Source organism: Rattus rattus, chromosome 6 (assembly GCF_011064425.1).
Source record: "Rattus rattus isolate New Zealand chromosome 6, Rrattus_CSIRO_v1, whole genome shotgun sequence".
In the NCBI taxonomy this organism is placed as follows: domain Eukaryota; kingdom Metazoa; phylum Chordata; class Mammalia; order Rodentia; family Muridae; genus Rattus; species Rattus rattus.
The window spans coordinates 24,348,627-24,371,140 of record NC_046159.1 but is presented as its reverse complement, the minus strand read 5'-3'; the positions used below and the strand labels follow the sequence as shown (position 1 = coordinate 24,371,140).

At 47.3% G+C, this 22,514-nt stretch overlaps 1 protein-coding gene across 3 annotated transcripts in view; it reads right to left on the bottom strand.

Annotated features, from left to right (window-relative positions):
• Nucleotides 1-2,198: 2,198 nt before the first annotated feature.
• Slc2a3 (solute carrier family 2 member 3) overlaps nt 2,199-22,514 on the bottom strand; it is a 63,766-nt gene continuing 43,450 nt past the window's right edge. For 2 of the 3 annotated variants that reach the window (XM_032905737.1, XM_032905736.1), the window contains exons 3-11: nt 11,913-12,005; nt 11,382-11,542; nt 9,892-10,132; nt 9,432-9,594; nt 8,481-8,668; nt 6,938-7,042; nt 6,585-6,686; nt 5,656-5,859; nt 2,199-4,520 (exon numbers count right to left, since the gene is read on the bottom strand). In XM_032905737.1, the coding sequence (XP_032761628.1) occupies nt 4,311-4,520; nt 5,656-5,859; nt 6,585-6,686; nt 6,938-7,042; nt 8,481-8,668; nt 9,432-9,594; nt 9,892-10,132; nt 11,382-11,542; nt 11,913-12,005 (1,467 nt within the window). In that variant the 3' untranslated portion in view covers nt 2,199-4,310. Of the gene's footprint in view, nt 4,521-5,655; nt 5,860-6,584; nt 6,687-6,937; nt 7,043-8,480; nt 8,669-9,431; nt 9,595-9,891; nt 10,133-11,381; nt 11,543-11,912; nt 12,006-13,830; nt 14,159-22,514 lie in introns of those variants that run through there. The other variant, XM_032905738.1, reaches the window with a different exon arrangement.

The window sequence follows — 22,514 nt, the reverse complement described above, 5'->3', positions numbered from 1 at the left end:
TGGCAGACAAGAAGCAAAATGGCTACCATTATGCCAGGGAGGCAGGGCAGGGAAGCTACCTTCATCAGTGTTTTTGTTTTTAAACTTTTTCATTTGTTTTGCTATTTTGAGACAGGCTTACCCTAGGTAGCCTTGGCAGTCCTGGAACTTGCTCTGAAGACTAGGATGCCTGAAACCTCAGAGATCACCCTTCCCTCTTCAATACAAGTGCTTGGATTAAAGGCCTGTATCACCATGTCCAGCTTTTAAAACATTTTTTTTTTTTTTTTTTTTTTTTTTTTTTTTCAGGAGCTGGGGACTGAATCCCCTGAGCTAACCCCCTAAAACATTTTTTTTTTTTTTTTTTTTTTTTTTTTCTTTTTTTTTTTTCCGGAGCTGGGGACCGAACCCAGGCCCTTGCGTTTCCTAGGCAAGCGCTCTACCACTGAGCTAAATCCCCAACCCCCCTAAAACATTTTTAATGATTTATTTATTCCTATCTTATGTGTTGGTGTTTTGCCTGCATGTATGTCTCTATGAGGGTGTCAGATCCCCTGGAACTGGAATTACAGGCAGATGTGAGCTACTTGGGTCTCCGAAAGGGCAGCCGGTAGTCATAACTGTCTGAGACATTTCATCAGTCCTGTGATAATTTTTTATTATTTTGTTTTGTTTTTCAAGATAGGGTTTCTCTGTATAGCTCTGGTTGTTATGGAACTCACTCTGTAGACCAAGGTAGCCTTGAACTTGAGAAGATCCACCTGTCTGCCTTCTGCCTCCTGAGTGCTGAGGCAGGAAGTTACAAATCCAATCTGGGCACACCTTCTTCTGGAAGCCTATATAAGGACAGGGAAGAGGGAAGCTTTTGCATATTGCCTGTTTGTCCTCACCATGCCAGTACATACATCGATTCCTTTACCACATCACAGTCTAAATCTTCAGTCAGCATATACAGAAGATTGGCAGAGACATCCAGCCTTTTTAAGTCTACAAGCAACTACTGGAGTTTTGGACTTTCTGTTCACAGCCAGCCATTTTGGATTAGCTGGCCTGCAACCTTTAGGTCATTCTAACAAATCCCTTTTTTATTTATAGAGAGATGCATTCTATCGGTTCTGTTACTCTAGAGAACACTAATACATCGCTGTTCTCATATATGTGGTGGGTTCCAATGAGGATGGTAGGACGTGAAATTCCAATTATTTATTTTTTTAATTTATTCTTTTATTCTTGAGACAGGGTTTCTCTGAGTAGTCCTGGTTGTCCTGGAAACACTTTGCAGACCAGACTGGATCAGACTCAGAGATCTGCTTACCTCTGCCCCGAGTGCTGGGATTAAAATTACCTGCCACCAGCTCCCAGCTGCAACTAAGCTTTTCTGATAGGCAGGGAAGGATCATCCTCCTCTCCTTCACAGAACCACGATCTAAGGAAAGTTCTGGAATGAGAAGTCTTTATTTGAAAGCCAAGTGTAGGAGGAGCACACTCCTCTAATTCCAGCGCTGAAAAGGCAGAGGCAGGACTGCCAGGTTCTGGGTGGCCAGCTTGGTCTACATAGTGAACTTAGACTGGTATGTCCCCTCTAAAGTCAATAAGCCCACTGGACACGATGATGCACCCCTTTAATCTTTACACCGAGGGGCTCCAAGCCAAGGAGACCCAGTCAATATTCGTAGCCCACAGTCAGCGGCACTCACGGATGAAGGTGTGGGGTGGGAACAGGTGCATCAGAACAAGGGCTGGGAACAGAGGGTAAACCAACCCAAGGGCAGCAACTCTGCACTGCAGGCTGAGAGGGAATTAGCTGCTTGTGCACCTCTAGGAGATGGTGGATCTGTGGAAAAGCCTGAGAAAGATATGGAGAAAAACAGGGAGAGCCAAGAGCAATGTGGAAAGCCCTCTCCTGCTAGCCCATGTAGGAAGTCCTGCTAATCTCGACTGCTGGTTTGTAGTTGGGTCTCAAACTTGCTGTCTACCAGAGGGCCAACCTTTACTTATGTCCCTGGCTCCATCCACCCCACGAGTGCTTGCTCTACAATCAATCTGGTCTGTGCAGTGCTGGGGGTTTGGGGTTTGAACTCAGGACTCTGAGCCCAAAGGATATTCTACCAAGTGAGTATTCCAAGCCCCACAGCCATGATTTAAAAGTGGTTTTTTGTTTATTTAAAGCCCAATGAGAAAGATCAAGATGGGGGAAAATAAGCTCATGACAGGACACATACATTCAGAAGTTTTATTTCAAAACAGAAACTACAGTAACATGAATAGAAAGTGTATATGAAGATATTCACAAGCTGGCCATAGGCAAATGTAAAACTCCACCCAGCATTTCTGTCATGGAGGAGCACAAGAGGCTAGGTTACAGAGGAGTCACCTTTCCCAGCAAAGCCCCTCTCCCTAGCAATGTGAGTTTTTAAATCCAAAGTCTCAATGGCCACAGGGAATGAGTACTGGAATGGAGCACTGAGATACCGCTCTATGCAAGGGCTCGCCTAAAGGGTCTGTAAAGTGTGTAAGCACCGAGGAAGGACAGTGGGATCCAGTGACCTATGCAAAAGGGGTGAGGGTCATCAGGGCTGTCTTCGTTTATGGAAGTGGAGGAGGGGATGGTTGGGAAGGTGTCTGTGACCTATGTAGGGCGGGAGGGAATCTTGGCATTGCTCCCAATATACCAAAACGCCATGTTTCTTCCTGTCACTTTAAATAAAGCCTCACTCCCTCTGTCCACAGCTGGCTCTTCAGGAGCCACTGCCCTGACCTCATACTTTCCCATTGCGCCTCCTAGCTAGAGTGAGGCAGAGCCTTCCATCCTCAGACCTCAAGGAAGCACACCTTTCCAACAAGGCCAGGGAACCCGAGATTGGCATCTAATCCTGGCTGCAAACACCACCCACCAGAGGCAGTGCTGCTCTTGTACACAGGGTTGAGTTCCAGTAATCGATCAAAAGAAAGCTACAGGAGCAAGGGGACCAGGGACTTCACACCCAGAGCAAAGTGACAGTGCAGACATTCATGTCCTCAAGTGTGGACACTGCACATTTACTCACACTGCCCCTAATGTGTGTAAGCAGAGTCAAGGCCCCTTGAGCGTGTAGCACAATAGCACAGGAACGAGGAAACAAGGGCAGCCTGAGACTGTAACAGACATAGGCTAGCATGCCATGACCTCAGAGCGACAATGCTCAGGTAATTAATAGTCATTCAGCAAAAATCCTCTCCCAGAGCTGAGGTAACAAAAATCCAAGTTAGCTATGAATCCCTTTAAACCAAAACAAAACAAATCAACACATAAAATCTCTTAAAAAACAAAGTTGAAAAGAATAATGTCTCTCAAGAACTACGGTCTTTGTGTCTCTCATCCATTTGGCTCGCTCACCAGTGTGGTAATGGGAGTGACCCACAGAGAAGAAAAGGTGAGTTCACAGGACGGAGAGGGTGTTTGGTCCAGGGAAAGGAGAGGTTTGTGGTGAGCCCTCCCTGTTCTGGACTCCAAGTAACATAAAAATCCACCGATACCAATAACTACAAAGCCCACTTTAGTAACAAGCCTAGATTTTAGTAACACTACATAAAAAACTATAACCTTAAAAGGAAAGGCCCAGAGAAAGCCATGAGCCTTTTGGTACAGACATTGTCTTCTGAGAAATAACAAGGGAGAGCCTCCCTCCAGTAACAATGGCGGTGGCTCAAGGCCACCAGTAAACATCCGTCCTCCCTCCCTGTTGTACCCTCTCTCTCTCTCCAGCACCAAACTTTCTTTCCTCCAGAACCTCCTTTAAAACACCTCCCTCCAACCTCAATTTCGTCACTCTTTCATTATTTGGTAAAATTACACTTAAAAAAATAAATATTTATGCAATTCAACCTGAAGATAAAATAAATAAAACTCAAGTTATTTTGCTGTGCAGAGCTGTATCAAGTGAGGAGGGCTCCCTTGTTCAATCCCCAGGGCCCTCCACACTGGGTATGAAGATCTGTTTCCTGGCAAGCTAAGGTGGTGGTGGGGGCAGTGCTGCACCCCACTCCTACTCCCTAGTTGTCTTAATGAGCAGGTTTTAGAACCTAAGGGGAGCTGTGGCCCCTCCCCTCCCAATATGAAGGTAGGCTTACTTGGTCTCTCCCGATTACAAGAGAAGTATCCCCCAGATCAAACACTTAAAAGCCATTGGCGATTTGACCAACCCCAGCATGGGGTGCAGCTGAGTTTTCATGGAGTGTGTGGGGTGTGAATAGCAGCGCTCAGAAGCAGTCCTGGTTCATCCTGATGAGGTCTCCCCACTTCAGGGGAGGTTGCTTTCCACAGTGGAGGGAGGTGAGGGAGGAGGTCCGGCTCAGGCATTGCCAGGGGTCTCCTTGACAGGCTGCATGCTGTTCAACTCCACACCAGCAGAGCCTTTCCCAGACTGCGCCTGCCCCTCGAAGGCCCGGGTAATGTCCTCGAAAGTCCTGCCTTTGGTCTCTGGGACTTTGAAGAAGGTGAAGATTAGGAAGAAAACGAGGAAGGCAGCGAAGATGATAAAAACGTAGGCTCCCAAGTAGGCCTAGGAGAAGGGACAAAGAAGGCTGCTCACTGGTGGGTGACTTTCATACAAGCGTATCCACATTGTGTGTTCATCAGTACGAGGGAGCCTCACATTTCTATCTGACTGGCCTTAAGCTACAAGTCTTCCACAATGAACAGCACCACTGGCCGGTTCACTTACGATGCCACTATGCATCTCTACAATGAATGTCATTCTTCTTTCTAGTCACCAGAACCACCTGCTCCCAAACACTTCCTGTGGATCTCTCTCCGGCTGTGCTCCTGGTCTTTGAGGTAGGGCCTCATGTTTTTAGCGCTGGCTGTCCTGGAACTCACTATGGGACTATACTGCCCTTGAACTCAAGAGATCCATCTGCCTCTGCTTCCTGAGTGCTAGGACCGGAGAGATGTATGTCTCGGTGGTTATGATAGCCGAGCGCTCTTCCAGAGGGCCCAGGCTCTGTTATTCCCTGCATCCACAAGGCAACCCAGGCACTAAAGTGGTGCACAGACACACACAGGCAAAACACATAAGAAAAAAAAAAGTGTCACCGCTTCTGGTCCTTCTGGGGATCTTTGATATTAAGACAAATGATCCACAATGTTTAAAATACAGCTGTGTAGAAAAGACTCATGGGAATAGGAAATGGTTCTATAAGAAATCAGCCCCAGGTCATTTTCTAACAGGAAATCCTGAAGACTGCCTACCTAGCACTTAGGAGCACCCAGGAGCACTTGGTTCTCAGTGATGACTGAAATGATGATTTCAACATTGGTCTGAGAAGTTTGGGTACCTGGCACTGCCCTTCTGTTCTTACGCTGTCTCAGGCCCAGTTTCCAGGTTTCCCTCTTTTTTTCTTTTTTGATACAGGGTCTCAACTGTAGCCCAGGCTGGCCTCAAACCTCATAACCACTCCTCTTGCCACAGCCTCCCAAGCTCTGAGATGGCAGCCATGAGCCCTGCCCGGCTCATCCTTCCTCTCTCGTTTTCTTGAGAACGAAGCAGCAAGTATTTATTTAAGGTGCTCCACACAATCACTTCCCCTGGAGCGTGACCCCTACCAAGGTGCCCCCTACCAAGGTGCCAAGGTGAATCTTACTTGTGTTGGACTAAGTCTGCTGGTTTGTGAGAGACCATGTTTAAGTTTACTTACCGCAGCCGAGGGGAAGAACATTCCCACCAAAAAGTTGGAGGTCCAGTTAGAACAGCCAGCCACAGCCATGGCAGCTGGTCGGGGGCCCTGGCTGAAGAGTTCAGCCACAATAAACCAGGGAATGGGGCCAGGGCCAATCTCAAAGAAGGCCACGTAGACCAAGATAGCCACAATACAGACAAAGCTCATGGCTTCATATTCATCCTGCAAAAGGAAACAAAAGCAAAGCCCATTTAAATGCAGCATGACATAGGGGTCCATTTTCAGAGCTGTGGTCTAAAACGGTCACTCAACTTGGGAGTCAAAAGCCCAGGGCTTCTGAATCCAAGCTGTAAGACCTGCCTTCTCACTCCACACCAAGACCATTTCAACATCTGTGAAATGGAACTATCTCAAAGGGATTTCTGGTTTGTTGGTTTTTCACAAGGTTTCTCTGTGTGGCCCTGGCTGTCCTCAAACTCGCCAAGTAGCCCTGGCTGGCTTCAAACATGTAGAGCACCGCCTGCCTTTGCTAAGATTGAGATTACAAGGTGTGTACTATACAGCCAAGGTCTGGCCTTCAAGATGACTGTTAGGAATTAAATGAGATATGGCTTGCAAGATGGCTCAGCAGATAAAGGTGCTCGTCATCAAGCCTGAGGACACTGCTCAGGTGACCCAGACCCACATGGTACAAAGCAGCTGGGAGAGGAGACACTCAAGGCCATCCTAGGTTGCATACGCCTTTGCCTTAGAACTGAAATCGACAATGCGTCTTACGAGTGGGATTACATGCACCACCACAATACCCATTTACCTATCTCTAAAGGCACACCTTCAATAAATTTGACTTTATTGATGACCTCGAAGGTCAATACCCCAGCCCCTGCCACAGAGAGTAAACTGGCCTCACCCAACCCCATCCCTTCCTCCACTCCTAGAGCACTCACCTTCAGTAACAGAGAAATCGTCATGAAAACGGAGCAAACAGCCATGCCTCCCAGGCCTATCATGTGCAGGGTTCTCCTTCCTGCCCGCTCCACCAGGAACAGCTAGAAGGCAAGACATGTCTGACTCCACGAACACGAAGTGAGCAGGAAGCTACGACTGCCTCACTCGTCTTCAGGCACAGCTAGTCTTCCCACACTTCCCCTTTCCCACCGGCTCTGTCTGCTGGGGGAGTGAAGATCACTTACACCCGCCATCCAATAGCATTTTTCCCAGGGGAAAACAATAAAATGGTTTTAACTAGAAGGAATTCTTGTTTCTAGTCCCCGTGCCCCATGCAAACTGTCCAACTTACAGAGACTACAGTGAAGATAGTGTTGACCACACCCGCTCCAATCGTGGCATAGATGGGCTCCTGGACACCCGCATCCTGGAAGATTCCCGTCGAGTAATAGAACACCTAGAAGGAGACAGAAGCGGCATCACCGATGGACCGCACCCCAGGAACGCTGGAGTCCTTGGCCAGCGCATGACCGCTGCACCCTCTCCTTCCCTCCCATTGTTCCCCTGCTTTAAGCCTCAGCCCCACTCTTTATTGGGCTTTTTTCTTTGGGGGCTGGGGTAGGAGCAGGGGTTAACAAATGTTACTTTGTAGCCTCTGCCTCTCTAGTGCAGGAATTACAAGACCGTCACACCACGCCCACCCAGCCCCATCACTTTCTTATGTCTACTTTGCTAATCAGACATTAAAGTCTTAGTCTTTCTTTCTCTTGTCTCCTTTTGGTTGTTGCTTTTGAGACAAGGGCTCTCTATGGAGTCCTGTCAAAGAACTCACTTTGTAGACCTTCCCCCTGTTGGGATTAAAGGTGTCAGTCACCATGCCCAGCTGGCTTTACTTTTTAAGAAGTTAAATCCAAACCACTTTCCTAAGAGACTCAGGAAAAATACTTCCCTGCAAGTTTGGGGTAGAGTATATATACCCAGGCCAAACTCTGCTGGTTGAATAAAGTGGGAGTTAGTCCAGTAATGAATTCAGTGAGGTGGGACAGGGGCAGTTTGCGGTCTTTTGGGTCCTGTTTTGCAGGATCAGTGTGGGGCAGCCTGGAGCTGGTGCTGTACCAGGAGAGTGCACATTCCCGAGGCTGTGTGCATCCTGGCTTTCACAACCATCCCAGCCCTGCAGGTCCCCGGCTGTGCTCAGCATTATTCGTTTTACTTTAGTAACATGTGACTATGCTATCATTTTCAAATAAGGAAATGAGTGGGGTCTGTCAAAATTCCTTGGGAGAGTAAAGGTGAGGAGTCCTGTAGGAAGCTTTTCAAACTAATGCTCAGATTTGGGTCCTGCCCCCCACACCTCTTTCCTTGGAGAAAGTCTCACACAGCCAAGGCTGGTCCTCAACTCTATATTTGAGAGTTATCTCGAACTCCTCATCTTCCTGCCCCTACCTTCTGAGTGCTGGGACTGTAGCCATGGGGCCCTACCACACCAGATTTACATAGTGCCAAGGATCAAACCAAAGGGCTCGTGCTTGCTAGGAAAGCACCCTGCCAACTTATCTACATTGTTTTTTTGTTTTTTGTTTTTTGTTTTTTGTTTTTAAAGCTCCAGTTGGCCTGGGTGATCCTGTCTCAAGCTCTGAAATTACAAAACTAGGACTGCTACTTCCGGCTTTCCTATTGTCATGGGGTTCTGACTATTGCTGTTGCTATTACTGTATTGTAGCTCCTGCCACTGACCTCGAATTCCTGGGTGTGGGCACTAACTAATGACCCTCCTGTTCCAGCTTCTGGAGTAACTCCAGTCTACAGACACATGCCAACCTGCCTACAACAGCAAGTGATTTCGGGAGAACATTGCCGGGCGTCTCCAGGCCAGGCCCACGGCAGATACTCACAGCATTGATCCCAGAGAACTGCTGAGACAACTGGAGGACAATGGAGATGAGAAGGGGCTGGAAGTAGCTAGGAGACTTAAAGAGCTCCAGCACAGTGACCTGCTTCTCCTGTGACATCCTGATACTCTCGTCTTTCATCTCCTGGATCTCCTGGATCACATCCGGGGTGCCCCACAACCGCTGGAGGACTGGGGAAAAGAGGCAAAAAGAATAAGGTACTGTGTGTGTTCCCCATCCCCTGCCATCAAATTGTTTCCTGTCAGTCAGCCGGCACCTAGAGCATCCATCTTTGCTTGTCTTCCTACTTCATTCTCAGGTTCTGACTCAGACATCAGTGTCAGAACATGGTCAAATGAATGACCATGGTCAACAATGCCTTGGGGAGCTGTGAGGAGAGGCGCCAGGAAAAAAGGCAGAGTGTCTTGTACTCAGGTGCATTTTGTTCCTGGATTGTTCTTGGACGTGACTCTGTGCCTCCTGTGACTGACATTTACAATGAATTTACAAGACGTGCTTATTCTTGTTGGATGTCAGATCATACCTACAGGACCCAATCTGGTCAGTGTGCCCTGAGTCTGGGCTGGCCTCTGCCTTGCTTTCATGCTTTCCCAGATATAATCTATAGCCCGTGCCAGGCAATTGTGTTTAAAGTGGTCTGCCCTGAGAAAGATCTGAGAAAGGGCTGCTCTGTTAATATTTGTATGTGCTTCCTGGTGTTTATTTACATGTTTGTCTGAACTCAATTGGATCACTGCTTTCTTTGCCACAGTTGTCTTCAAATCCCTGCTCTCTCAGTCACAGATCTGGCCAGGTCAGCAAAAGTTCATAATCGGAAAACTCTTCATGCACACAAAGATCCAGGAAGGGGAGGTGACAAGAAACACACCCAATGTACTCCACCCTTAACCACCCACAAAACCAAGCTCGAGGGGACACACAAGCAGCACTCACTCTCCGTCGCTTGGTCTTCCTCCTTTCTGTTAATGAGCAAGAACCTTGGACTCTCGGGGCAAAACGGAAGGGCTGCGCTCTGTAGGATAGCTGGAATGATGGTTAAGCCCAGTAATCCAGGCCACAGCTCCTCAGAGCCCAGAATAAAGTCCAAACCAAAGACCTTGAATCCAGACAAAGAGAATGCTTAACTCCAATTACATTTCTATGCCATAAATGCACTATTTAAAAAAAAAAAATCACTTATCCTTTCACTATAAATAGGAAAGGGAAAACAAATTGTTTCTATTCCTTTCTGAGTCCTGCCTGCATCATTAGGTACCATATGAACTACTAATGTCTGAAACATACATATAAACACAAACACGCATGCTAGATCTAGATAGACGGTTTCATGTGTGTCAGCTCATTCATGGAGCACAGAACTGACGTCCATTAAATATGTAAAACTGTAGGGTACCTGAGCCACCAGGATCCCAACAACGATGCCCAGCTGGTTTAGCGTGCCAAATGCACCCCGTAGGGCAGTGGGAGACACCTCTCCAATGTACATCGGCACAAAGCCCGTGCACAGACCACAGAAGACGCCAATAATCAGGCGGCCCAGGATCAGCATTTCAACCGACTCCGCTATCTTGGCGAAGCCCATAAGGCAACCCCCAAGGATGGCAATCAGGTTGACTAGAAGCATGGAGTTGCGTCTGCAAGGTTAAAGACAGAGTGGTTAGAACACAAGAAAGTCCCTGTAGCTTTAAATCTCTCTCCCTTTTGCTGCTGTGGATTTGAGGGGACCACCTCAACACTGTACTATACCTCACGGCTTCTTTTTATTTAAAAAAAAAAAAAAAAAAAAAAAAAAAAAGCACTGCGTTGTGTGTCCAGGTGCCACATGTGGTACTCAGAGGACAACTTTGAGGCTGGCTAGAGCTAGTTCTCTCTCCACTTTTCCGTGGATTCCAAGGTCTCCCCTCAGGTCATCCGGCGTCATAACACATGCTTCTCCGCACTGAGCTACCGTTCGAGCCCCATTTTCTCACATTTCATTATAGAACTCATACTGCCAAGATGGTAGGATATTTAGTGCAACATCAGCTGTATCAGTAGTTAAGGGCTAATTAGTACTAGTAGTTAGTTACTGAAAACTGCTGTGACTAATGCTTTACAAGCTAAGGTGGCACCAAAGTCACTGACACAGCTTAGAGACAGAAAGACTAGCCCCAAGAACCGTCAGCGGCCGAGGCAGGCCGAGGCAGCTCGGAATTCTGGCAGTTAAAAAGGTCCCATCCTGCAGCCCCGGTCAGCCCCACACCCAGATCCACCTGCTTGGCCTCCTGAGCACCACCAGGCCTAGTGCACCTTTGCCCTTTGCTCCAATAGACCAATAGGTTATAAGGGGAGCTGGGAAAAACGATACACGATTCTCATCCCTAGAGGCTCACTTAATTGGCTTCTAGTATGATGTATCACTGGGCTTCCTAAAAGTCCCCCTAGGGAATCCTAAGTGTGCAGTCAAGGTGCACAAATACCATAAGAGGGAAAAAAATAATTTAAAAATCTTGGGTGAAAAAAAAAAGTTATGACAGGCTGTGGTCCCAGCACTCGGGAGGCAGAGGCAGATTTATTTCCGAGTTCAAGGACAGCCATGGCTACACAGAGAAGCCTTGTCTCAAAAATACAAAAAACAAAACCTCCAAAACAAAACAAAATGAAAACAAACAAAAAAACTCCTGACCTTAAAAGAAGTTTAAGGAACTCCATAGCTGACCCCACTCTAGCAAGATTAATGTAGCCTAGGAACTAAAATGGGAACTTTGGAGACAAGGGCTCACACAGCAGGTCTCTAGGCTAGGTGGGTTAGCTTTCTCTGAGTATAAATCAATATATTCGCACGAGCTCCATGCTGTGTCCCACGTAACCAGTACATTCCTTGCTCCAGTGTGTGACCAGTACCTGCCAAAGCGGTTGACAAAGAGTCCGACAGAAAAAGAGCCAATCATGCCCCCAACGGAGAAGATGGCCACACATAACGACCAGAGCGTGGTCAGCAGCCCCTCGCTTGGTAGGTCTTCCAACCGCTCTTCCAACGTGTAGTTAAGAAAGTCCTTAATGATCTGCATGAGAAAATGCACAGTGTGAGGACAGACCATTAAATCTGGATGAGGCTAAAAATACAAGGATGGGTTCTTCAGAGGACAGGAACAGGAGGGAGGAGAGGCACGTGCTTGGAAAAGGGCATCACCCTAAACATCCAGTAGGTGGCAGCACAGATGCTCGAAGGGGCACCCCACCCAGTCACGACTTCCCACATTCTTAGTAATCCCTGAGGAATAATATAGGAAATGGATCACAACTTGGTGAGAGGGCAGAGCTTCTTCTGCAGTATACTAGCCCTCCCCCATCTTAACCAGGCATCTTAAAGTTGCAATCCTACTTAAAAATAAGTTTGGTATTCTTTTCATCTAGGTCCCTCCCGACACTCACTGTCTCAGGCGCATTGATGACTCCGGTGTTGTAGCCAAACTGGAAAGAACCGATTGTGGCAACAGTAACAGCGAACACCAGAGATGGGGTCACCTAGAGAGAAGACAAGGGGAAATAGCTCACAAACTTAGACTAGTGACTTTCTTCCTCTTTCCAGTGATGCCTGGTTGGCGTCCATCTTAAGGCACTCCTCTGGCCTTTGCTTAGAATGCCAGGATTTCAGGCACATTTGGAGAGAAAGACCTCATGAGGAATTTAAGTCAATTCTTTTGGCCTGGTCTACATAGCTCGTACCAGGCCAGCCAGGTTACACTGTGAGACCCTGTTTAAAAAAAAAAAATCACCAGCCGGGCCAGGGTAGTACACAACTGTAATCTCGGCACTCAGGAGACCAACACCATAGGAACTTGAGTTCAAAGTCTGCCTGAACTCAATTTCTCTAAAGAAAAGGCGTCCAAAAGCCTCACCAGATAGGAACAGGTACCTGACTGCACTAGGGAACAGTAAATGGAGGGTGTGGTGGCTCATGCCCACGATACCAGGCTGAAGCAGGAGGATAGAGGATAGGAGGAGTTCATGGCCTGCCTGGGCTACCATGAGACCTTGTCTCAAAACATAACAGACTCAACCCCCCAAAGCATAGAGGGCAGGGCCAGACTCCATGTGGTTCAGCACGTCTCACAGACTGTGGAGGCCAGAGCAGCCGCAACAGCACGGTGACTGGGATGCTCAACCCCCCACCCCCTACCCCTCATCCCCCGGGCAAACACCATGAATTCCTGCTTTCTCTCCTCTCCCACCACCCACTTCTACTTTCAGTCATCTTCCCCTCCTCTGAGACAAGGTTCCACACTCTGTATCCTAAACTAAGCTCAAATTCAGCTCCTCAAGTGTTAGATCATAAGTGTGAGCTGCTATGCCCAGATTTTATTTTTTCGTATCTCTAGACTACCCAACCTTCCAGCAACATCCTGGGCCCTCTTGAGAGTCTTCCTGTTCTCTAAATATGGTACTATTCTCCACCCGGCTGGGCAGAGTAGAGTGCCTGCTTATTTTGAACACAATATTAGGAGCCATTTTTAGCGGAGCAGAATCAGGAAGACAGCTCTCTCACCTTGCTGGGAAATCACTCAAGTGGGCAAGGCAACTCAAAACTGGAGTCTGAGGCCGAGCTCTTTGGCTTGCCACAACCTCTCTTAAGGTCACTCGGGTGGCAGGCTGGGAGCATCTACCAGGGAGCTGACCTTCCCAGCAGCTTCCCAGCCTCCCGGTGGTAAGTGCTGTCCCTTCCAGGCGCTCTGTTAAAAGCCCTTCCTTGTAGTAAAAGCCTCTTTTCCAAATATTCCCTCTTTTCTCCTGATTTTTTTTTTCACGGTCTCTTAATTTACTTTATTTTCAATCTTCATGGAAATGCCCTTTCCCTTAGAAATACTGCGTCCTCCGCCCACACTAACACAGACACATCCTGCACTCACCACAGTAAGGACAATTGGACTTCCCTCTCCACAGTACCGGGGATCCCAAGGACGGATGGCTGGATGCCGAACTGCAAACCCAAGCCAACCCCAGGTCTTCTCAAGGTCTAATGCTTTCCCAAGCCTTCCAGCTGGCTCCGAGACCCACGGCTCATCCCCGCGGCCAAGTCCCTGCCCTCTTCGCTCTCATCTCCGCTACCTCAAACACAGCCGAGAGGCAAACAGCTTAAGTGACTTTCACATGATAGGAAGGTGTCGGGAAGGATCCTCATCAGGTATTGGGATGCCTGGAACTGTAACACTAGTACCGACTGCTGGAGCTGGTCTGAAAAGGCCTCCGTTTGGATGGCGCGGTGACTTAGGAGAAACCGGAGCGTGGCGGTCCGCACCAAGACCTGCCTCGGTGAGGACCCCAAACCAGCAAAAAAACAGCCAGCTCTTACCTTCGCTGTCCCCATGGTCCCAACCTAGCTCTCAAGTCTTAAGGTAGATCTAGAGGTATCCAGCCAATGTCCTTCCTCCGCAGCAAGTTTCCTTCAGGTCCTCAGCAGCGGCTCTCAGAAGGGTTGAGGACCATCATCACAAGCCGGAGCCCAGCCTACCTATTTATAATCTCTGCAAGGGGTGGAGCCAGCAGCCCACTCCAATCTTTAACCTATAACCTCTGGAATTCAGTGACCTCTGTTATCTGATCTTCACCGCTCCACCCCCCAGGGCCCTCGTCTTTGCAAGCAATCAACCGCCATCACCCCCTCCTGCTTTTTACCACATCCTCCCCTTGGTTTTTTTTTTCCCCCCTCAAAGCGCTTCCAAATTCCTTCCCTTTTTCAAGAGCCGACAACCTTTTTGTTTCACAGAAAAAAATACTAAAAAAAGTTTGGAGGGCGGGCAAATTTGAAGGCGCTCGGGAGGGGATGAGTCGGAAGCTAATCTATGTAAGGCAGATTTGAGTGAGTGCTGCTTTAAAGCCATCCCAGGAGCAGAAAGCAGATTTAGAATGCGTTTTCCTTATAGGCTGGGTGTGCCCGTTTTGAAGGAGGGAAAGGCAAGGCAGCTCAAGAAAACTTATCCGGGTGTGAAGGCAGAATTGGATGATTGGAGCCTGACCAACGCTCCCAGAAGAATCAAGTGAGGCACAGAGTGCCGATTCCTCACCACAGCATGTGCCACCCCACCCGTCGTCAATACTGCCACTCTCACCTCTGTTAAGAGATTAGCAGCATCTAGAAACACAATAAATACCAAATTCAACTTCCAGATATTTGCTGAGTGCACACCTCTCCAAGAGAAAAAGAAAAGAGGTGGGGTGGAGGCGTAGCGCAGGGAGTGGTATAGATAGCACTTGCTTAGGCTCTAGGTGAAACGCCCACGACAATCTAAGGCAACTGATTCTAACGGAAGGAATGTTTGCTAAAATACTATTAGCTGGAGGTTGTGTGTTTCTCGAAAGACAAACTTGAGACGAATATCTGACTACCACATTGTACAAGAAACCTCAAAAATTAGGTAGGTGAAATGAGAGCTTGGAGAGGCCAGTGACGGCCTGCAGGAGGCAGGCGCGATTTCAGGTGAGTTCCAGAGTGGAGCAGCAAGCAGCTGAGCATGTGATAAACCCGTGAGACCCAGGCTCTCCGCTCTGTCTGACTCCTGGTGGGGGGAGGGGAGGCCACCCCTCCCCCGAAGGGTGGGTTGGTGTAGGCACGAGGAAGGAAAGGCATCTTGGCCAAAGATGGGCTGAACTGAAGCAAACCTCGTCCCCTCTCTCCTTAAATGAGGGTCTTTCCCAAAACGGATGCTTGCTGAGAAAACTGAGGTGGAGTGAACCGAGAAACCTGTGGCTGCACCCCGCTCCGTTTTTTTCTTTCCTAGAAGCACTGAGTGGGAAGCCCCGTTTAATTACCACAGCAACTGAATTTAGAAGCCAGAGGAATAACAATGTCCCAAGGCTAGTGCCAGCCGGTGGAAATGGTGGCCAAGCCACTTGGTGTAACACTCCATTTTTTTTTGTAGCCACGTTAGAAAAAATGAAGGTTGTCAAGGTGACTCGGCAGGTAAGGGCACTTGCTACCAAGTCTGGCGACCTGAGTTCCATCCCAACCAAGTCCACAAAGGTGTCCACATTTTGTTTTTGTTTTGATTTTGAGACAGCGTTTCTATGTGTGGCCCTGGCTGTACTGGAACTTGCTCTGTAGACCAAGATCCGATGCCGGTACTGCACACACTTGGTGCACAGACAAACGTGTAGGCCAAACACCCACGATGCATAAAAAAATAGCGTTTTCTTTTTTTCTTTTTAAAAGGCACTCGGAGGGTGGAAGTGGGCTAGCGATCTGGGAAAGACAGACGCTCCAAAGCCAAAGATTAGTTCTGGAAGAGGCAATCTACCAGGAGGTAACGAAGAAGGCTCTGCTTGCAGCAATGTATGAGTTTGAAAGATTACAGCTGGAATTTAGCTGAATCCCGAGAATCTAAAATGTGCTAAACAAACCAATGCTCTCTGAAGCAGTAGCTCATCTGATGCTCAAACCACAAAGCCTCATGCCACTGTGGTCTTAGCAGAAGAGTCCAAGACAGAGCAACACATTAGCTGTTGCCAAGTTGCTGTTACAGGTGCCGGGGGCCTCGGTGCACTGTGGGAGCGGATGTGACTGGTTCCCTGGGGAGCATGGTGCATTATGGGAGTGGATGCCAATTGACTGAAAAGTCCAAGTCCCAGGGAGGGACAAAACACTCAACAGTGGCCTCGGGGCTGAGATGCAGTAACAACACCTCTCTACTGCCGGTCCTTAGATTGCTTGCAAGCTGAGTGTCAAAGGGCGGAAGCGTGAAGGGGACTTTAATAAATGTGCCCAGTCGGGAGCTAAGAGCAAAGCAGGTGTGCTTAGGAGAGAGGCAACAGTGGGAACAATAGCCCGCGACACTAGTCCCCAATGCACACACCTGCACAATGGGCGCCTCAGTCTGGCCTCCTGCTAGCTAGCCTCTGTTGAGGTTGGCTAGTGTGACAACTTAGCCGAGGACAAAGGATCCTACAAAAGAGCGCTCAGGCCTGGGAAAGCACACACAGAAGACTGTGGTTGTGTTACGCCCGCTCAGACTCTGTGTTTTACTTTCGTACTGGTCCTCACAAACAGTAACTTGCACGGGACGGTGTGTCTGACTTTAATCTTTCCCTAACAGGTGAGGTGTCCCATAACTCACTTTGAGTCTGAAAACACTGTATAAAAAAAAAAAAAAAAAAAAAAAAAGGCAGCAGCAGCCCTGGGGTGAAGAAAGGAAAAATCTGAGAAATGCAGTTTCTCCTGTCTACACTGCCTTTAAGCCATTCCTTACCGCGGCTGGTCCTAAAAACAGGATTCCAGCTCCGGGCTTCTCATCACTGTGGCTGATCTCACCTGTCCCAAAGTCTCCAGGAGCAAATTCCAAAGTAGTGTTGACCCTAAGTTAAAATTCAAAGCCCAGCTATCTACTCAAAGATCTTCACTGGTGCCTCCTTAAGCCCTGGGTTCAAAGCACCTTTGACTCAGACACGTGGGTCGCAGTTTAAAACATTCCAGCCGCGTTAGCAGAAAACTAAAGCACGCACGCTCATTTTATTATATAATATTTAGCCAGTCTGATATGTCCCAAATTCTCTGTTTCACTTTGCTGTCTTTTTTTCTGTTTGCAGTGCTGGGGGTTCAACTCAGGGCTAAGCCACACCAGTCTCAGATCTCAAAATTCTCAATATTAACCAACATAAAAATCGTTAAGAACCTATTCTGTTATTTTTGTACCAGGCTTTCAGAATCCATTGTGCATGCATCTCATACTTACCTCAGATGGAATGCTCAATTTTCAGGTACCAAGACGAGATAACCTTTTTTTTTTTTTTTCATTTTTCCTCCCCCACCCCATGCTGTGTACTGAACACAGGTCCTTTTGAATACATGGTAGGCATGTACTCTACTACTGAGCCGTATTCCCAGCCTGAACTGCTCTTTTAAAATGAAACTGCGAAAAAAAATAAAAATAAATAAAATGAAACTGTAACTTTGAACCCAATGACCTGAGTTCGATCACACACAAACACACCACCCACACGAGTGTGTCACCCCAAAGGTAAATAATTCAATGTGATCGTAATGCTAGTAGTAACAATTGTGTTACAAGAATGTTTTCCATTACTGGAAACACCCACCCCCACCCCCACCCCCAAGTCAGAGTCTCACTATGTAGCTTTGGCTGGCCTGGATTCCACAGGATTCCTCCTTAGTTGTAGGATTACATGTGTGCGTGCCCCGCCACTTCTCTTCTATACACTGCTTTAGGTTCTCCCACCAAACTGACTTTCAATTTTTAACAATGAATGTAATGACTGAATGAACTTAAGAAGTCAGTCTGTCGCAATCATCCGGCGACCATCAGAGGCTGGTACATCCTTTCAAGCGGATCGACTCCCTGAGAAGCTGGGAGTGCAGGCCTGTGCTACCCCACGTTTTGGAGATGTCACCTCCTTTAGGAAACCTATTTCTCCATCAGCTCTCCCTAATTCACTTTCCAAGCAGGGGACTTGGGGCCTTTTATCTGTCCTCGGTTACTTTACACAGTACTAGCATGTATGGATGGACTGCAAAGAGAACAAACAAGCAAGTTTATATAGCAGCCACCCAAGACTGTATGCACGCAATTGGCTTGGCAATGTGTGGTGCAGCCGTGCTTCTGGGGCATCCCCACAGGTGAGGCTGGCTGAGGAGTTAGTGATGTTACCCATATCAAAACATACCGGCTTTTCTTTAATTCTACATGTCGGCAGTGCTAGCTAGCAACGAAACCCTAGTGGTGCTGCTGGAAGACTGTGGCCCCACTCATCACATTCACAGTTAACAGGTTAAAGTCACCCTGTGCAGTGAAACCTATACAGAACACCAAAATCAACCAAGACTGCCCTGGAATTCTGCACATTTAGCTACCGTATGCCATGGATGGATACGTGATTCTCCAAAGGTTCCTGTGCTAGACGCCAGGTCCAGGGTAGCCGTGCTAAAAGGAAGTAAAGCCTTTAAGCAGTAAGGTCTGAGCCAGCACTTTATTAGTGTGTGTGTATGTGCGTGTTTAAGTGTGTATGTAGGGGGTGCCTCAGCACATACATCACTCATGGGTCAGAGGACAACTTTTGGGAGCCTGATGCTTCTTTTTCTACAACATGACCCCAGGAACTGAACTCTGTTGTCAGGCTTGGAAGCAAGTGCCTTTATTCTCTGAGCCATGTCACGAGCCCCTAAATCTCTTTCCAGGCTCTTTGCAGTCAGACAGCCGTATGCTTTCAGTCCTGGCTCTACGTGATCAACGATCAAGTATTTTAGTATAGCAACAGAAAATGGACGGATCCCCTTAAACAGTGTTCTCGTCTCTGTGTCACGTTTTCAAGCTTAAATCCAAGTCCAGACCCGCAGAATGACTCTGTGGACAAAAGTCCTTAGTGTACAAGTTTCGAGACATGACTCCCATTCCTAGAACCCCACAATGCCAAATGCTGGAGATGGCTCTGCGGTAAGAGTGGTTGCTGCTCTTGCAGAAGACTGCAGTTCCATTCCAGCACACACAGGAGGTGGCTCATGGCTGCCTCTAACTACAGCTCCCCAGAGCATCCGTTATCTTCTGCAGACACCCACTTGTGCACAGACGCTCAGACACAGACAAACACAAATAAAACTAAGTCTAAAAAGAAAAAGCCAAATGCTATGGTTCACATCTGCAATCCTAGCACTCCTAAGTGAGATGGGAAGGGGACAAGGGGAGAATTGCCCGGAGGCTCAAGAGACATGGCACCCCTAAGCGTGTAGAGCAGCGAAAGTCAAGGAGCCCCTGCCTCGACAGGGTGGAGGAGAGAAATCACTCCTGAAAGCCATCCTCCGGCCTCCATATGCACATCCATGCTCATACATACAACAACAATAAAACAGGACAAAACCAAGCCTTAGCCAAGCGTGGTGGCTCACTGGGTCCCCAAGAGCTTGGGTACAGAGGACAAAAACAGGACGAGACAAAGAGCAGGATGAAGTAAGGAGGGAAGACGCCATGACATCCTCACCAGGTCACCATCATGATGCCTGCCTGGCTTGCTGAATACCAGATTTGAGAACAGAAGTGAAGGCAGTTTCTTAGCATTTTGTAGTAGACTTGGTAAAACATTTTGGTTTAATTTCTTTATAATACATGATTTTGTTTGTTTATTGGACACAGGGTCTCACTGTGTAGCTCAGGTTTTCCTGGAACTCACAATGTAGACCAGATTGAGTCTGAACTGACAAAGATCAACCTGCCTCTGCCTCTGCCTCTGCCTCTGCCTCTGCCTCTGCCTCTGCCTCTGCCTCTGCCTCCCTCTGCCTCTGCCTCCGGTGCTGGGATGACAGGGACGCACCACCAGGCCCTGCAGAAATCACTGAATCTGTACTTGTCACTCCATCTTTCCTGTACTAAGTCATCCACTGGAAGGGACCGCACACACCTCATGGGTGGGAGTGTTTGTCTCAGCACCGAGAAGTTCCAGTGTGCTGACGAGACGGGTGGCCTTTCTGGCTATTTATTTATTTATTTATTTATTTATTTATTTATTTATTTATTTTTGGTTCTTTTTTTCAGAGCTGGGGACTGAACCCAGGGCCTTGCGCTTCCTAGGCAAGCGCTCTACCACTGAACTAAATCCCCAACCCCCTTTCTGGCTTTTTATGATGCATGCTCCTGTGTGTTCATGACTGGTTGACTGGCTGGACAGTTATTCAAGCAGTAGGATTGACACGTGGATACATGGATAGGACTTTTGCAATAAAAATGGTTGTGATTTGAAAGCAGTTTTTAAGTGTGTAAATATTTGGCACATGAAACACTTTGATGGGGGTTAGGGATTTGGCTCAGTGGTAGAGCGCTTGCCTAGCAAGCTGTTTAAGGTCCTGGGTTCGGGTCCCCAACTCGAAAAAAAAAAAAAAAAAAAAAAAAAAAAAAAGAAAAACATTTTGATGGCTGTTGAATTTGTTAGAGATTCATGCTACAGAGAGCAACACATATACAGACACACACACACACACACACACACACACATTATTCTTGCCGAGGATCTGGGTTTAGTTCCCAGCACCCATATAGTGGCTTAGAACCTGTAGATATTTATGGGGTGCACATATATACCTGAAGGCAAACACTCATGCACATAAAAGAAGTGACGGTAAGATTGTATTGTATTTAAATTGGCATTCCGGCTTATCATTAAGAATGAGGAGCTTGCCCCAGGGTTCTGCCTCAGAGAACATGGGCTTAGCATATGTTTACAATTGTGAGTTATCACTGACTACATTTTTCCCCATATGAATTAATAGGGGTTGGAGCACTCATGCTATGGAATGTGTGTAGAGGTCAGAGGACAATTCGGGAGTCTGTTCTCTCCTTTTACCAGACAAGGTCGGGTCTTCAATCTTAGTAGCAAGTGCCCCTGCCCACTGAGCCACCTCTCTGTTCCTGGACTAGGGCTGCCTTTTTTTTTTTTTTTTTTTTTTTAAGATTTATTCATTTATTATATATAAGTACACTGTAGCTGTCTTCAGATACACCCAGAAGAGGGCATCAGATCTCTTTACAGATGGTTGTGAGCCACCATGTGGTTGCTGGGAATTGAACTCAGGACCTCTGGATGAGCAGTCGGGTGCTCCTAACCGCTGAGCCATCTCTCCAGCCCTAGGGCTGCCTTTTGATAGTTGGCAGAATCAAACTGATTCTATCACACTATGGCATCACTATAACACGCCAAAGTAAAATCTAGCCTAAACATCTCCAGAAAGAAAGATGAGATTGCCGGGCAGTGATGGCATGAGACTTTAATACCAGCAGTTGGAATGCAGAGGCAAGTGGATCTCTACGAGTTCGGGACCAGCCTGGTCTACAGAGTGAATTCCAGGACAATCAGGTCTACCTAGAGAAACTCGGGTCTCTAGGGGAAAAAGATAAGATTACTCAGACAGACAAAGGAGATCTGAGAGAAAACAAGGGATGGTTCACTGAGGGGGAAGTGGGCATTTATCATAATGCAAATTAAAATCCATTACTTTGCGGACATCTCATTAGCGGTTTAACTTTCCTGCTGATCCCTTTCCCACTGCTCCAGGAAATTAGCAGAACAAGAAACCTTTGGGTTGGCTTTCTTTCTTTTTTTTTTTTAAGATGTATTTATTAATTGTATATGAGTACACTGTCGCTATCTTCAGACACATCAGAAGAAGGCATCAGATCCCATTACAGATGGTTGTGAGGCACCATGTGGTTGCTGGGAATTGAACTCAGGACCTCTGGAAGAGCAGTCAGTGCTCTTAACCACTGAGCCATCTCTCCAGCCCTGGGTTGGCTTTCTAAAGACTCACTCAATGTTTTGTTTTTAACATTTTAAGGTATATGAGTGTGAGAGTGTGTGTGTGTGTGTGTGTGTGTGTGTGTGTGTGTGTGTGTGTGTGTGTGTATGAATGTATGAGTGCTGATGTTCATCGAATTTCCTGGAACTTGAGTCACATGTGGTGGAGAGTCACCTAACATCCTGGGAACTGAACAGGTCCTCTGCAAGACAGGACATTAACTTAGCTGTGGAACCCAAGTGCATCACGGGGTCTTGCTATCTAGTCCTGGATAGCATAGAATTTACTCTGTGTATCAGATAGGGCTTGGCCTTGCAGCCATCCTCCTGCCTCTGCCTTTGCATTACTGAGATGCTTTCTGTAAATAGCGCTTCTCCTAGACTTAGTATTTTTTTTAATCTCTATTAAATGTTATTTAATTACTTTGTTTGCATATACACATAGGTCCTAGAGACTGGAGTCAGGTCCTAAGGCACAGCAGCAAATGCCTTTACCTGCTGGGCATCCCACAGGCCAGACAGCCAGTGTTTATACTGAAGGCTATGACGCCCATCTGCATAGGGTTACTAAAGGACTATGATAATACAATTTAGAGAAAAAAACAAGCGAACAGGTATTTGTTCAACCATCACTCTGGTTGTTTCTATGACACTATTTGGAATGAGATTTGATTTAAATCAGTGGCTTTGAATAGAACAGATCGTTCTCTACAATGTAAAACTCAGCTAGGCGGGCTGGAGAGATGGCTC